The sequence below is a fragment of the Megalobrama amblycephala genome, linkage group LG20 (assembly GCF_018812025.1).
Source record: "Megalobrama amblycephala isolate DHTTF-2021 linkage group LG20, ASM1881202v1, whole genome shotgun sequence".
Taxonomy (NCBI): domain Eukaryota; kingdom Metazoa; phylum Chordata; class Actinopteri; order Cypriniformes; family Xenocyprididae; genus Megalobrama; species Megalobrama amblycephala.
In genome coordinates this window covers 20,009,551-20,025,846 of record NC_063063.1, presented here as the reverse complement: position 1 = coordinate 20,025,846, position 16,296 = coordinate 20,009,551, and the positions used below count along the sequence as shown (strand labels likewise).

The following is a 16,296-nucleotide window of genomic DNA, read 5'->3' as shown; positions in this document are numbered from 1 at the left end:
TGTGTGTGTTCAACCTAAGAACGAAATTCATACAGGTTTGGAACAACTTGAGGATGAGTAAATGATGACAGGATTTTCATTTTTGGGTGAATTATCACTTTAACAACCCTGAAAACTTCCCATTCCACAAAAGGTTCTTTATAATGGAATAATGTTGTTTAGATTTTTTAAATGACTTTCACACTTAGAAAAAAAACCCAGAAACTGTTCCGAGAAAGATTCTTTGAGGAACCAAAAATCATTCATCTGTGGCATCGCTGTAAAACCCCCCTTTGGAACCTTGATTTTTAAGAGTGTACACTTAAAGTCAATGGGGTCCAAAACAACCCTGTTGGACCCCATTGATTCTCAGGACTATTAAACACTTTTGTCCAAATATCTTCTTTTGTTTTCCACAGAAAAAAGAAGGTCATACAGGTTTGATGCCGTGAGGGTGAGTGAATTTCTATCCCTTTATAAATAACTATCCCTTTTTAAAAATGCCAGACGAGAGTGCCACCAAAAGACATCTCCAGAGCCCCCTCACCGGTCCAGGCCGATGAGCAGACGACTCCTCTCCTCCTCCTTCTGGCTCTCGTTTTTGAGGTCTGCAAAGACCTGGGTGAAATAGTGAGGATCCGAGTTGATCTGCAGCATCTTGGCGCTCATCATGTTGATGATGGACAGACAGCGGTCCCAGAATGTCTCCTTGGACGTCTCCACCAGGAATGGCTTGAGAGGGTATGAGATCTCATTGCCCATGTAAGAGTAAGACAGATAGAGGCAGGTCAGCAGCACGGCCTGCAGCTCATGCTCCGTGGCCACCTCAGAGGAGACCACGTCGCGGCAGAGCATGTAGACGAAAACCACGTTGGCCGGGGTGATGAAGCCCTGGTCCTGCCAGCCCTGCAGCAGCAGAGAACGGTCCACGCTGCGGAGCCAAAGCACAGGGTCGGTGGGGGAAAGGTGCTTGAGCCGATAGCACCTCCGGCAGAGGAACTCCCCCAGGCAGCGCAGTAGCTCGCTGGTGGAGGCTTGGACAATCACCCTCTTGGGTGTCCCAGGAACAGCGTTGGAGTTGGAAAGAGGCGCCTTCTTGACAGAAGAAGCCGTGTTGTTGGAGTTTTTGGAGCCTTGGTTTGATGGACTCGACTGGTCCTGCGTAAAGGAGGAGAGATTTGCACAAGACTGTGACTTCTTGAGGTTCTCATTGTTGAGGTGAGAAACATTGTTCTGGTAGTTGGTGTTAGGCTGCACCTTCTTAGACCCCTTTTTCTTGGCCGAGACGGCTACTATTCGTTTCCACGGCAGTACGTTGATGAAAGGGTGCCGTTTTAGGTTCTTGTCTTTGGCGTTCTTGCTGTTCTGAACCGCCGTGTAGTGGCCCACGGTGGCCGGGCCATCCTCAAACAGGGCGGCCTTCCTGTAGCTGGGTGATAGCGATAGCACGGTTCCCATGATGCCGGGGAGCGGGTTATCAGGATCTCGAGGTTAGGGGTCAGCTAAAGAAGGTGCCAAACTGGAGCCCCACTGCTTCCTGAGACTAGTTCAGTCTGCGTTAGACATCCAAATTTAGGTTGGTGCTCTATTTAAAAAAGAATTATGACGGGATGGATGAGGGCTCTGTCACTGCAAAGCCTATAAGAAACAAAAAACAAAACAAAACAAAAATACCATATATAAATATATATTAAATTGGTTCTTTCCTGGCACATTTCTGATATATACATAGCAATAATATAAGTGTGTATTTTGATTCGAAGCAGCATTTTAGCATCACAGAGTTTCTATACTGCAGTATAATAGGCTCTCCTCAGATTAAAATATGCATTTTTAATTATATAAATGTATTGTTTTATCCATTTTATTTTAGCTGGTTTGTTTTTTGCAAGCTCAATTCATCTACAAATATAGGCTTGTACCTGTAGTGTCCTAACAACAGTGATGCTGCATGTTGGCTTGGCCATTAGGCCTTTTGTTTCCAATAAAATAATCTTAGATTATTAATGTTATCCAAAATGATTGGACAATTGGTTTTCTCAAATGTCAAAATAATTAACTTTGGTAAAAAATGTCAATATATCATTGGTATATAGACCTATGTAATCTATTCTGCACACATTAACTTATAATTGCTTTTTACTTAAGATGATTTAGGATCTTTCTTTGTGGTTTTAAATTTGACGATAGTCTACCCTGCTGTTTTATTTATGTCGAAAACAGGCCTTAAAGGCATTGTGTCGTAGATTCAAGTAAGATGCAATTCTTCCTTGGCACGCACTCACAATAACATCGTTCGTTTTCAACTGTACGTTTGGCTAAAATATAAACAATTGATTTGTGTAGCTCTGTCGCACTCAAAATAATTTACACCCCACGTTTATACCTATATATAGCCTATATTTTACACAGCAAACTCAAACCCGCCAATGAACATAAATAAAGACATCGCCATGATTGCAGAGTCCAGTGTTTACTGCTCTCTTGTAAATACTGATTCCACCGTTCGTAAAATTTTATTTAATGGGACATGTAGGCTAGTATAATACCTCATTCTCGTTCAATACATGTTTGTAGATTATTTAACAAACCACATAAGAAAAAAAACAACTTTCGTTTCGCCACAATAATGCATTTATGCTTTGCTGAAATATGTCAGCCACTGTCCAAGGTTCTGAAAATGTGAGATCCTCCTGCGATGTTTACATGAGCACGAGAGATTACTGACACTGATTCTCATCATCAACAAAATCAGAAGAAAGAAAGAAAGAAAGAAAGAATGTTAACCAAGCCAGCTTACAATTCCTCTCCAAATACTGTAAAACCTTAAAAATATGACCAACAATCCACCAAATATAACATGTATGGATATAGAAGCTTCGATGAAATGCAGCTCACTTACAGGAATCTGCTCTCCTCCACGATGCTTTGGCAAAACAAGAGCCGCAGTAATGGCTGTCTGGGTTTATCCTTGATAAACTGCGCATCAAGGAGATGCAAAAACGGGCACACCAAGTAAAAGATTTAATTTCAAGATTGTCAGGATGCCTAAACAGTAATAAAATAATAGGCTTTTAATCAAACCAAACAATCTTCACGTCTTGTCGGAGGTCTCTGTAGGCGCTCCAGTGGTCTGGGGATGCTGGATGTCTCCTTTGGTTGGTGATGCTGAGAACTGTGAAGCTGTGCTATTGGTCCACACCAGCAGATACGGGATTTAGGTTGATGTTGTGCTGTCAGAGCCGCGCGCACTGCGTCCTGCTGTTAGAAAACCTGTGCTAGAGCGCCTCACTGTGGTCGGTTTCTCCACTGCCCCGCCTTCGTACACTTGGCAATCACAACAAACTTTTAGACTCCGATGTCATTTTTAAAGTTAAATAATAATGAAATGAAATAAAAATAACAGACTAAAGATTTTTTTATTCATAAATACTACAACTAATATTTAGTTATAATTATATGCATCTAAATTCATTAGTATAGGCTATAAATTTAGCTAGACTATATAAAAATAATTTATAGCCTATACTCCAACTAAATATATTTTTAAAAATGTAATATTTAGGCTATTATACGTACTTACGTAGGCATTTCTTTCTTTCTTTCTTTCTTTCTTTCTTTCTTTCTTTCTTTTTTTTTTTTTAAAATAAATAGTGGTCACTTTATAAGATTGTTGTTGTTGTTGAACCGAGACTGTTGGTGTGTACAAGTCATATCAGAAAGATCGTATTTACGAGGTGAACGCATGCTACCACAAAGTCGTAAATACGTGGGAAGCTCGGGATATTCTTTAAGTCCCGAGTTTACGAGTTGGGGGCGTGTCAGTGAGAAACCCAAACTTTTTTATTTACAACAAAATAAATCAATGCCTGCACAAAACAAAACTGTAATATAGGCTAACAATAATAGTCAATGAGAAAGTTTACAGTTGCTTCATAAATTAATTAAAAACATAAAAAGCAAAACACACCTAATGCACATTATTTGTTCTTCAGTTTCTAGAAGCAGAGTTTAAAAACCTTTTTTGTGTAGTTAATTAAGAGAAGGTACACCGCCATCTTTCTCTGACTAAAGTGACTTGAACGCACCTGACACAAACACGACTTCACAACTCGTAAATACGAACTTCCCAGGAAGGCTTAACGCACCATATAACTTTTCAAATAATTTATACACAGGCTTATTGATATTTTGTGCCGACTTTTTACTATTTCCTTCTGTATTTGATTGATATTTGTTATAGGCCCATGTTTCTTTAACCATGTAGAAAAGGACGTGTGTATGGATTTAATTGCACATATAGGCCTATTATTTATTTATTTATTTATGTATTTACTGACTTAATATTTATTGACATGATGTGAAGGCCAAGTATGGTAACCCTTACTAATTTGTCCTCTGCATTTAACCCATCCAAGTTAGTGCATACTCATTAGGAGCAGGGAGTAGTGACACACACACACACACACACACACACACACACACACACACACACACACACACACACACACACACACACACACTACAAACCGTGGATACACACAGAAGGCACCCAGGGAGTGATTAAGGGTTAGGTGCCTTGCTCAAGGGCACCTCAGTCATTTCCTGCTGGTATTGAGAATTGAACCTGTCTGACGCTCTAACCATTAAGCCACGACTGTTATGAATTTTTTTTTTCTTTCTTTTTTTTTTTTTTTAAATTCGGAATAGCCTACATAAATCTGTATTTAAAATCTTGATATGATTTTTCATTCAGTAGAATGCATTGGATTTCACCCTAGGATGGTCGATAACATGGAAGGATAACTGAACAGCAGGCTCTGTCACCACCTACTGACCATAAACATCAACAACAACAAATTCTCTAAGCAGTATGATAGCCTGCTAAATGTATGTTCTGAATAATAGCCTAATAATATTTAGGCCTACAATAATTATTAATATTTACATTAATTTTAATTATCACAATTATAAATAAGTCCATTTTAATCATGTGGCAGTCACTTTTATCCATAGCAACTTACAAAAATGAAAAGTAAAGGAACAAAAAAATAAAAGAAACTTCAATGTTTAAGATGTAAATATTTTAGCTACTCCATGCGCTAGAAAAAGTAAAGGTTAAAAAAACTACAAAACCCAACCTACCACCTCAGGCACGCACGCACGTACGTACGTATAAACGCACTTCCGGGTGAGTTCGCAAGTGCTTGTGGGCAGTGAGATTTTTGAATAGGGAAGATGGCAGCCGCGGCAGTGGTGGAGTTTCAGAGAGCTCAGTCTCTCATCAGCACAGACAGAAACGCATCTATTGACATTTTACATTCAATAGGTAAAGCTATGTTCAAATTCTTTTATAAAACTTTACTTTTCACTCTGCATGGCTTCTTTAATGCTTCAGTATCGGGAAGGCTAAGGTACCATGAGCCGGTGCTGCGGTGCTGACTCACTGTACTGTGTGTGCGCGCGTCTCAAAACATTGTAAGCTGCCTTCATAGGCAACATTTTTGGACCTTATGGTCGCGTTCGAAAGTTCGAATCGAGCATAGAACAAAGACAGCCCTTTTTTACTTCATGTGCGTGTTCGAACATATTAATCGAACGTTCGAACGCGCCTCCGATACCCTAAAGAACTGTCTAGGTAGGCAGCTCGCTACGTTTTGACACACAGCTCAGTGTGAATGGACAGTTAGCTTGCACTATTAGCCACCCTTCCAGGCCAAGGCGCATTTTAACACATTTATCTGGGATTTATCTTAATTTTGTATTAATAGTAACTCAACCGATGACGTTTTATTTGGAGATTCACTTATTTCGACAATTTTAACTTTATTAACTTGATGAGCTTCATACTAACCCTAAGACATTCTTTGACATTTTTTGCTGTCGTGACTTTGACTGAGATTTATTTCTTTCTGTTTTGGCTGCTGGAATCCTAAATATTTTCGTAAATATATGAACTTTCTGCTTAGGTCATAACACGCATTCTTAGTTTAAGCACTTTTTTTACAGTAAAATAAGTTGGATTTTGACTAATAAAAACTTGTGCTGATTATTTGCTCTCTCATGCCTGTTTATCTTTGTCGACTCCAAGACATAAGTTTCTTTCTTGTCAACCTTTTATTATTATTTTCCATGGCTCACATAATGACAAGCTGGTTTTAAATGAGTTAGCCAAGATCATAAGTCATAATTAATTGGTTATTTTTACGTTGTTAGTCTTAAAGGTGAAGTGTTTTTTATCTAGTATTTAGTATTTATTCAGATCCACATTAATTCGCAGAGACAACTATAACTAGTCATTTGTAGGCTGATTTCCCTGAAAACATAACAAAACATTACTGTTATTTTGAGCACCCTGACAGGCCCAACACAGCAACAGTGACTCAACCAATGACATGAGGCTGGGGGCGGGACTATCTGTTGTCCTACCAATGCCTGATAGGGGGAGTGTTCGGGGAAAACCCGTTGAAAGTCATTAGAACAGTCAGCAGAAATTACACATTTTTACCTGTAAGGTGCATTTATTGATCACATTTTTTTTATCAGTTAACTGAATAATATATATATATATATATATATATATATATATATATATATATATATATATATATCTCCTGGTAACTTTCTAACTTGCGCGTATGTACAAAAGCTGTAGGTCGGATACTTTTTTTAGGTTTATGAGAGGGTGTTGCTCTTAGTTACCGCTTAACTTTGTGTTGTTGTGACTTTGTCTGGCTTTTTCAGTGAGACGGGATGTCCAAGAGGATGATGAAGAGGCAGTTCGTGTCAAGGAGCAAAGTATCCTGGAGCTGGGCACTCTTCTGGCCAAGACGGGACAAGCTGCAGGTGGCAGTCAACATTTTTAGGCAGATGCCTGTTATGGAAATTCTTTACTTTGTACTGACACATCATCATCATTCTGCATGTTTTTTTAGAGCTTGGAGGCCTGCTGAAGTTTGTGAGGCCTTTCTTGATCTCCATAAGCAAGGCAAAGGCAGCACGGTTGGTGCGCTCGCTCCTGGATCTATTTCTGGACATGGAGGCAGCCACGGGCCAGGAGGTTGAGCTGTGTCTGGAATGCATTGAATGGGCTAAAGCTGAGAAGAGAACCTTCCTCAGACAGGCCCTAGAGGTAAAAATAATGAAACACAGCTGAGCATCAGCTTTGAACTGTCGGGACGATCAGAGCTACTACCCAAGCCAATAATTAATATAAAATGGGTAGTTCCAACTCTAAGATCTGATGCCATAAAAGAGCTTATATATGCTGAACTGTGACATCAAGTGAATTACTGTACCAAATTAAAACAAAACCTTTAAAACACTTTATAAAACCAATAAGCATTACATATGTTACATTGTTTTTGGAGCGTTGCATTTTCTTAAAACCAACCACGCCTCCGTTTTTTTAAACACGTATATATACTTAATTAAATTAATTAATAAATGATCACTATTCCTTCCTATCCTATAATTTATCACTACTCCTTCCCTTTTTTTTCAGGCTCGACTCATTTCACTCTACTTTGACACCAAGAGATACCAGGAAGCACTTCACCTAGGTAAGAATAATCAAATTGATGTTTATTTAATCACTAATTAATTTTTTTTATTAGATTTTTTTTTGTCTCATTCTTGTATGATTTGTAATAAACCAACATTGTATTCAATTAGAATATTATAATATGTATCCATGTTCTCTTTAGAGACTTTTGGATCCCACTGTATAACTACATTATTTTTGTACTCTGTTATGTTTTTGATGTAGTTCGAACTTTAGATTAATATATTCTTTTACGATTATAAGCTCTGTTCTTTCTCCTCAGAGTCCCAGTTGCTGCAGGAACTGAAGAAGATGGATGATAAAGCTCTGCTCGTCGAGGTCCAGCTGCTAGAGAGTAAAACCTACCATGCTCTCAGCAACCTTCCCAAAGCCAGGGCTGCCCTCACCTCAGCCAGGACCACCGCCAATGCCATTTACTGTCCCCCAAAGCTCCAGGCAGCTCTTGATATGCAGTCAGGCAAGTCTCATTTCTCTGTTTACAGATCTACAAGTGCGTTTGTGATAGGAAGTTTGCTTCTTAGGGTGTACTCACACTAGGCACGGTTGCCTTGAACCGAGCCCGAGCGCGATCGCCCCACTCCCCAACTGACCCGCACTCACATTGCACTTAATGTTCCAGGCCGGAGCACGCTTGCTTCACATACGATGCAACTTTTTGAATGGAAGAAAACAGGAAGAAATGCACTTTCACTAAGATACTGCCTAATATAGGCTATTTATAATTTACGCCACGCAGCGATTTTACAATAGCTCGTATCAGAGGATTATTAAGAAGACAGCTGATGTTAATGGAGCCCAACCGAACTGCGCTCTGGCCAACCTCTTCCAAGTGGGCCAGGGCCGGCTAAACGAACCGCACCGGGCACGCAACGGAGCGGCTTTTTCGTTTGTCAAACGAACCAGGCTATAGGGGTCAAATGCGCTCGGGCACGGTTCAGAGCGCCTAGTGTGAGCACACCCTTATTGATAGGAGACTATTTCCTCCTTTTCACTACAGGTATCATCCATGCAGCTGAGGAAAAAGATTGGAAAACTGCCTATTCTTACTTCTTTGAGGCTTTTGAGGGCTACGATTCCATTGACAGCCCCAGGGCAGTCACTGCACTGAAATACATGCTCCTCTGCAAGATCATGCTCAGCTTGTAAGTGAGATAACCGCTTGCATTTTATCCCTGTTTTTGTGTGGGAGGCCACAGGATAATTCAACAGTCATTGTGTTAGTTACGCCAAGCGCTGTTATGTAACGCCGACTTACTAAGTAATACTTAGGCTTTCATTTCTTCAGTACAATCCATCTCCATAATGCATCGCCTACACTTAATGACTCGTGTAGCTAAAATACAGTGTAGCATTTAAAAAAAAAAATCACAAATTATACGCTACTGTTCAAAAGTTTGAGGTTGGTAAGAATTTCTTAATGTTTTTCAGAGAAGTCTCTTATACTCCTCCAGTCTGCATTTATTTTATTTTGTACCGAAGCACTGAAATTAATTTTTTTTCATTTACCTGAAAATCAAAATCAAAAATAGTTTAATTATTAATTAATCAATCAAATGTATTTAATAATCAACACTCAAATGAAAGCTGAGTTGTAAACATTTAAATTGCGCACAATTCAGTTTTTTTATATTAACTTTTTACTTATGTAAGAGATGATAATGGTCCCAGAGTGCCCTCGGGTGACCGTTATGATTATTATCATTAGAATTAATACTCTACCTACAGTTGATTAATGAATATTTTTAAATCATCCTCTAAATTATCATCTGGATTTTGGGAAATAGTTCTTCAGAGTGCATTGTGGGTATAAACGAGTAAATGAATGTAGGGAAAGAAGAATTTGGACACCCGATATAGTGCACTATAAGGGATAAGTTTGAAACACATCTATTGATATTGAACGGCTTTCCTGAGGTAACTAACATTATGTGGCATAACTGATTTATTGATGTCTTTCCATTGCTGAAACACTTATTGAGTGATTGATTATATGAGACATGATGCATTTCAAAATGAAACTCAATTAAAAACACATTATTGTCAGCCCAGCCATAGCATCCACACAACTGACACGTTTAACAGTTATAACTTATCCACGTTGTGTGTACGAAATAGACACGGAGAAGTGACACCGTTTTGGTCAACGATTTTGGCTGCCAATATTTTAGTGCATCACTAGAACAAATCATATTGTACAGTTTTTATTTAAAATGTTTACTAATATATTACTTTATGTTATAGCATCATTACTCCAGTTTTCAGTGTCACATGATCCTTCAGAAATCATTCTAATATGCTGATTTGCGGCTCAAGAAACATTTTTGAAAAACTTTTGATCAATATAATGTATATAATGCTGAATAAAAGTATTCAATTGTTTTCTTCCAGGCCAGAGGAGGTACAGACCTTGATCAGTGGCAAACTGGCTCTGCGATATGCAGGGCGACAGGTAAGCTCATTAAAATTCCAGTGTCTTTTTATAGATGAAATTACTGCTTACAAACTAATGCTCTACAGAGGCAATTCATGGTTTTTGTGCACCAGGCTTTTATGTTTGACCATGTGCTTTTAACAACCTGTTTTTTTTTTTCTTTCTAAGCAAGTGCTTATTTATAGTTGTGCCCTGTAATTTTTGTTTTCTCCATCAGACCGATGCACTGAGATGTATAGCACAAGCCAGCAAGAACAGATCATTAGCAGATTTTGAAAAGGTGAGATTTTGCTTTATGTCTGTATAGATTTTTCAACGGACGTCTCTGATGTCATGCTCAGCTTTCTGTTTGCTCTTTCACACACGAAGGCCCTGACAGAGTACAGTAAAGAGCTGAGGGACGACCCAATCATCAGCACACATTTGGCCAAGCTTTATGATAATTTGCTGGAACAGAACCTCATTCGGGTCATTGAGCCTTTTTCCAGAGTACAGGTAGTGTGTGTGTCTCTTTCATAGATATTTTCAGCCTTAAGTGCATCGTTTATTTATTTATTGTAAATATATAATACTTAAGGAAATTCAGGATTTTATTTAAAAAGGACCAATACATTTCTCTGACAACTCCAACAGCTTTTACTTAATTGTTAAAGTCATTTTTATGTCCTTTTCTCTCTTTTCAAGATTACACATATAGCAGGTCTCATCAAACTCTCAAAGGTACGTTCTTTTCTTAAGCTTTTCACTCTTATACAGAGTATTGTGTATAGCTTTAAACTGATGTTAGCTTAGGAAATCATAATGCTTTCATTGTCACCATAATCCAAAATTATGACAAACTATAAAATGAAACAATAGATATATAAGCTATTACTTAAGATCACTAAAATAAATGCTTCGTCTGTTATTTGTTGTGGCCCACAGGATGATGTTGAGAGAAAACTGTCACAAATGATCCTGGACAAAAAGTTTCATGGTTAGTATATTTTTGTCATTATCTTTATTATTACTATTTTTTTATTTAAAAATATTGTTGCAGAGCATTACAAAAAAATTGCAGCCAGCCCAAATAAATAAAAAAAATGTCAGAGCTGTGTTGTAGTTGTGTAATGGTGCTCATGGATGACTGAAGTCCAGCCTGCGACTCCCAATCTGATCCCTACGGAATAGGATTAGGGCCAAGCAATAATAAAAAATAAAACCATCTCGAGATTAAAGTTTCGAGAAAAAACTCGTTAAATTTCAAGAAAAAAGTCGAGATAAAATGTTGAGAAAAAACTTGTTAAATTATGAGAATAAACTCATTAAATTATGAGAAAAATGTCATTAAATTTAGAGAAAAAAGTCGAGATAAAATTTTGAGAATAAAGTCATTAAATTACGAGAAAAAACTCGTTAAATTTCGAGAAAAAAGTCGAGATAAAATGTTGACAATAAACTCATAATTTAATGAGTTTATTCTCAACATTTTATCTCGACTTTTTTCTTGAAATTTAACAAGTTTTTTTCTCGTAATTTAATGAGTTTATTCTCAACATTTTATCGACATTTTTCTCGAAATTTAACAAGTTTTTTTCTCGTAATTTAATGACTTTATTCTCAACATTTTATCTTGAAATTTTTCTCGAAATTTAACGAGTTTTTCTCGTAATTTAATGATTTTATTCTCAACATTTTTCTCGACATTTTTCTCTAAATTTAACAAGTTTTTTTTCTCGTAATTTAATGACTTTATTTTCACCATTTTATCTCGACATTTTTCTCGAAATTTAACGAGTTTTTCTCGTAATTTAATGACTTTATTCTCAACATTTTATCTTGACATTTTTCTCGAAATTTAACGAGTTTTTCTCGTAATTTAATGACTTTATTCTCAACATTTTATCTTGACATTTTTCTCGAAATTTAACAAGTTTTTTTCTCGTAATTTAATGACTTTATTCTCAACATTTTATCTTGACATTTTTCTCTAAATTTAACAAGTTTTTTTCTCGTAATTTAATGACTTTATTCTCAACATTTTATCTTGACATTTTTCTCGAAATTTAACAAGTTTTTTTCTCGTAATTTAATGACTTTATTCTCAACATTTTATCTTGACATTTTTCTCGAAATTTAACGAGTTTTTCTCGTAATTTAATGACTTTATTCTCAACATTTTATCTTGACTTTTTTCTCGAAATTTAACGAGTTTTTCTCGTAATTTAATGACTTTATTCTCAACATTTTATCTTGACATTTTTCTCGAAATTTAACGAGTTTTTCTCGTAATTTAATGACTTTATTCTCAACATTTTATCTCGACTTTTTTCTCGAAATTTAACGAGTTTTTCTCGTAATATAATGACTTTATTCTCAACATTTTATCTCGACATTTTTCTCGAAATTTAACAAGTTTTTTTTCTCGTAATTTAATGACTTTATTCCCAACATTTTATCTTGACATTTTTCTCGAAATTTAACAAGTTTTTTTCTCGTAATTTAATGACTTTATTCTCAACATTTTATCTTGACATTTTTCTCGAAATTTAACTAGTTTTTTTCTCGTAATTTAATGACTTTATTCTCAACATTTTATCTTGACATTTTTCTCGAAATTTAACACGTTTTTTTTCTCGTAATTTAATGACTTTATTCTCAACATTTTATCTCGACTTTTTTTTCGAAATTTAACGAGTTTTTCTCGTAATTTAATGACTTTATTCTCAACATTTTATCTTGACATTTTTCTCGAAATTTAACGAGTTTTTCTCGTAATTTAATGACTTTATTCTCAACATTTTATCTTGACATTTTTCTCGAAATTTAACGAGTTTTTTTTCTCGTAATTTAATGACTTTATTCTCAACATTTTATCTTGACATTTTTCTCGAAATTTAACGAGTTTTTTTCTCGTAATTTAATGACTTTATTCTCAACATTTTATCTCGACTTTTTTCTCGAAATTTAACGAGTTTTTCTCGTAATATAATGACTTTATTCTCAACATTTTATCTCGACATTTTTCTCGAAATTTAACAAGTTTTTCTCGTAATTTAATGACTTTATTCCAACATTTTATCTTGACATTTTTCTCGAAATTTAACAAGTTTTTTCTCGTAATTTAATGACTTTATTCTCAACATTTTATCTTGACATTTTTTCTCGAAATTTAACTAGTTTTTTCTCGTAATTTAATGACTTTATTCTCAACATTTTATCTTGACTTTTTTCTCGAAATTTAACAACTTTAATCTCGAGATGGTTTTATTTTTTATTATTGCTTGGCCCTAATCCTCTTCCGTAGATCCCATTCCTCCTCTCTTCTTTTTTTTTCTTGTCTCTTTCTGCACCATGTAGTTAAATTTTCTAATGAGAGTGAAAAAAATCACCAGAATATCTTAAGCCTCATGTTGCGTTCTGGTCATTTTGACCCAGAGAAGATATTCATTTCCCCCAAAATGCTGGTTAATGATATTGAATTGGACTAAAACTTACTGACTTTGCTCACACAGGGTATAACAACTTCCAAAAAATATTTTAATAATTTTTGTACTATTTTGGGATTTTTTTCTACCTTGTTACACTTGTGGTGTTCCCCGTCAAAACTGAATTGCCTACAAAAAATTATTATAAATCTCTTATGCTATTTTATTATTATAAACTCATAATCACATTATGAGGGTGCATGTATATAGTCACTGATCTGAGCTGATCTGATTTTGAGTGAAAAAAGATGACTCAAGCTTATTTACCTCCAAAAAACAGTTGCATAAGATCAGATCAATAATGAGGCCTACATTCAATCAGTTCCAAAAATAATGCAAAACGTGTGATAATTAAATGAATCCAATATTTGGTGTTGATAACATAATGAGTGATTTACGATCAAGTCGGACGCCAAATTATATAAAGGATTTTCAGCACAGCACAATTCATTTCATTTAATTGTTTGTCTGTTGGATTTGTACTCTTGCAGGCATCCTTGACCAAGGTGAAGGAGTGCTCATCATATTTGAAGAGCCGCCTGTGGACAAGACTTACGAGGCAGCTCTAGAAACCATTCAGAACATGAGCAAAGTCGTGGATTCACTGTACAACAAGGCTAAGAAGTTAACATAGGTGAGGTGTTAAATGTTCGTTTCTTCGGTCTGATTTCGTAAACGTGTTTCTAACGCTTGTTTGTGTTTTCCTCTCCTGCAGAATAAACGACAGAAGCTGCTGCTGCGTGAAATGGTTGTATGCGTGTGAGTTTGCCCGTGTGTATGTGTGTATGGCCAACATGTGGAACTTTTTTTTCACAGCAAAAAGGGACAACATTGAGCAAGATCTACTTGTTCCCCAGTTGAGAGTTTTTAATGTTTCTTTTCTTTCAAACGGACAATTTCATCTTTCTGATCTTCGGATTTTTTTTTTTTTTTTTTTTGTGTTCTCTGTATCTCTCAACGGCCAACACAGGCCTTCAGGGAATGTTGTACAACTACAATAAAATCCTAAAATGTCATATAGAAATGTATAGCTCTTCTACATTTAAAGTTTTTTAATTACAGCAACTTTGTGATACAGACTCCTGGTTTCGGTTATCAGAGGTTCATTGGTTGTTTGCAGTAGTGCATATCTTTTTTCTCAATTTATGGATGCACATTTTATCTGATTGTTGTAAGTGAGAGATTCAAAGGAACTTGGCTGTAATCAAGAGGCTCTGTAATAAGCACAGTTGCCAATCATATTACCACACACACTATAAAATTATTTAGTATGATCAAGGGTATTGTTTGCTGTTTACTTTTGCAGTATACCGTCTTTACGGTTTTGTATTTACAGTGTACTGTTTGCCAAGTTAGGGTGGTTATATTAAATGGCCCAGTCCTATAAAGGTTTTAGTCCTCTTTGATTAAAAGATCCTTTTCCCACTGCACTGAAGTTTATTCTTTTATTGTTCATGCATTTTTTTTTTCCACGATCAGTAGCCCAATGCAAACTTCATTTCTAGTTTGCCAGCAATAGACCATAATATAAGTTATATACCCACAATATTGTTGTTATTTTACATTTCATTGTTTTGTAAATTTTATCGATTTTCTTGTACATGTATACTTTCACACATCCTTTGCAAAAATATAATTTATGTTCTCATTTATTCTGTTTAGTGTGCAATTATAAAAATTCTTGTGGGAGAATGGTGTTTTTAAATGACTTTTTAAAGTCCAGTGTTAATTTGAGAGCTTCCTGCATGTGATTGTGATTGATTTGTAGTGGCGATCTAGCATTGATCATTCGAAAATTTAGTGAGACACTAAACACTTTGGAAAGTAATGTTTTTTTTTTTTTTTTTTTTTGGGTCCACAAATGTCCGCTGTCCAAAGCTCAAAAATTCAAGCATTGAAATCTTGGTATAGGCAGATTACAGTTTGAGGAAAGTGACTTTGTTTTATTTTTGTATGAGTTGGCCTGTTCACTAATTAAAGTGTTTTGATTACATTTACTTGTTTTGAGGGAAATTATCCTTATCTCTTGTGTGTACATGAGTATAAATACAGGGCAGGTTTTCTTGTGATGAAGTAATTGGGCATATTTTCACATCAAGACGGAGTACTAAATCACAAGGACATTTGTTCATGAGAACTATAAAATTACATTACGCAAAGTTGCTGAGGTTGAAACAATGTTATGTACATCCCTTTCAAACAGAAAAACAATAACCACATCATTTATTAGATTCTCAAATTAGTTTTTTTTTCCCCACTAGAAAACCTTTAGTCAGTTGTGTAATTGTCTCTTTAAGATTAAACTAGCTCAGATTAGTATATTTGATAACAATATAAAAGCTGAAAGACTTTTAAGTTCCATTTTAGGTTGGTATTGGTTTTTATTTCTAGTTAAAAGATTTATTATGGCAGCAGAGGGCAGACAGAACTGATGGGACTAAAATATAATTACACTAAATAAATTATCACAATAATTATAATAAAAACAACTGAACAACCCAACTAGCTGGGTGAATAAGTGCGTACATTTCTCTTATTCCATATTAGAGTTTATTTTAATGAACCTCTTCATTCTCATAATTTAAACAAGTCGGGTTTGCTTTAAAAAAAAAAAAAATAATACACGTATAATACAACCAAACACTGAATGTGGATGATAAACCTTTATTTTGAAATAAAGCGAAACCCTCAGGCAGCTTAAACTTACTTTATTTATTTATTTATTTATTTATTTTAAAGCTTCGAACATAGATTTATTAATTCGAATCAATTATATAAATAATATAAATTCCGTCACAGAATACACCAGAGTGGCATCCAGTCTGAATAAATATGCTAGACTTTTATTTTGACAC

At 35.6% G+C, this 16,296-nt stretch overlaps 2 protein-coding genes across 2 annotated transcripts; one reads left to right on the top strand and one right to left on the bottom strand.

Annotated features, from left to right (window-relative positions):
• Positions 1-3,195, bottom strand: cdk5r1b (cyclin-dependent kinase 5, regulatory subunit 1b (p35)). Its single transcript, XM_048169779.1, has 2 exons — positions 2,882-3,195; positions 1-1,617 (listed from the first exon to the last, which is right to left on the bottom strand). Exon 2 carries the CDS (start codon positions 1,435-1,437, stop codon positions 523-525), a length of 915 nt encoding a protein of 304 aa, XP_048025736.1. The 5' UTR covers positions 1,438-1,617; positions 2,882-3,195; the 3' UTR covers positions 1-522.
• Positions 3,196-5,150: 1,955 nt separating this feature from the next.
• psmd11b (proteasome 26S subunit, non-ATPase 11b) lies at positions 5,151-15,434 on the top strand. Its single transcript, XM_048169860.1, has 13 exons — positions 5,151-5,308; positions 6,724-6,825; positions 6,915-7,111; positions 7,484-7,541; positions 7,806-8,000; positions 8,541-8,685; positions 9,932-9,992; positions 10,192-10,254; positions 10,344-10,469; positions 10,659-10,694; positions 10,899-10,950; positions 13,933-14,075; positions 14,157-15,434. The coding sequence occupies exons 1-12, from the start codon at positions 5,218-5,220 to the stop codon at positions 14,073-14,075; spliced, it is 1,269 nt and encodes a 422-aa protein (XP_048025817.1). The 5' UTR covers positions 5,151-5,217; the 3' UTR covers positions 14,157-15,434.
• Positions 15,435-16,296: the final 862 nt, after the last annotated feature.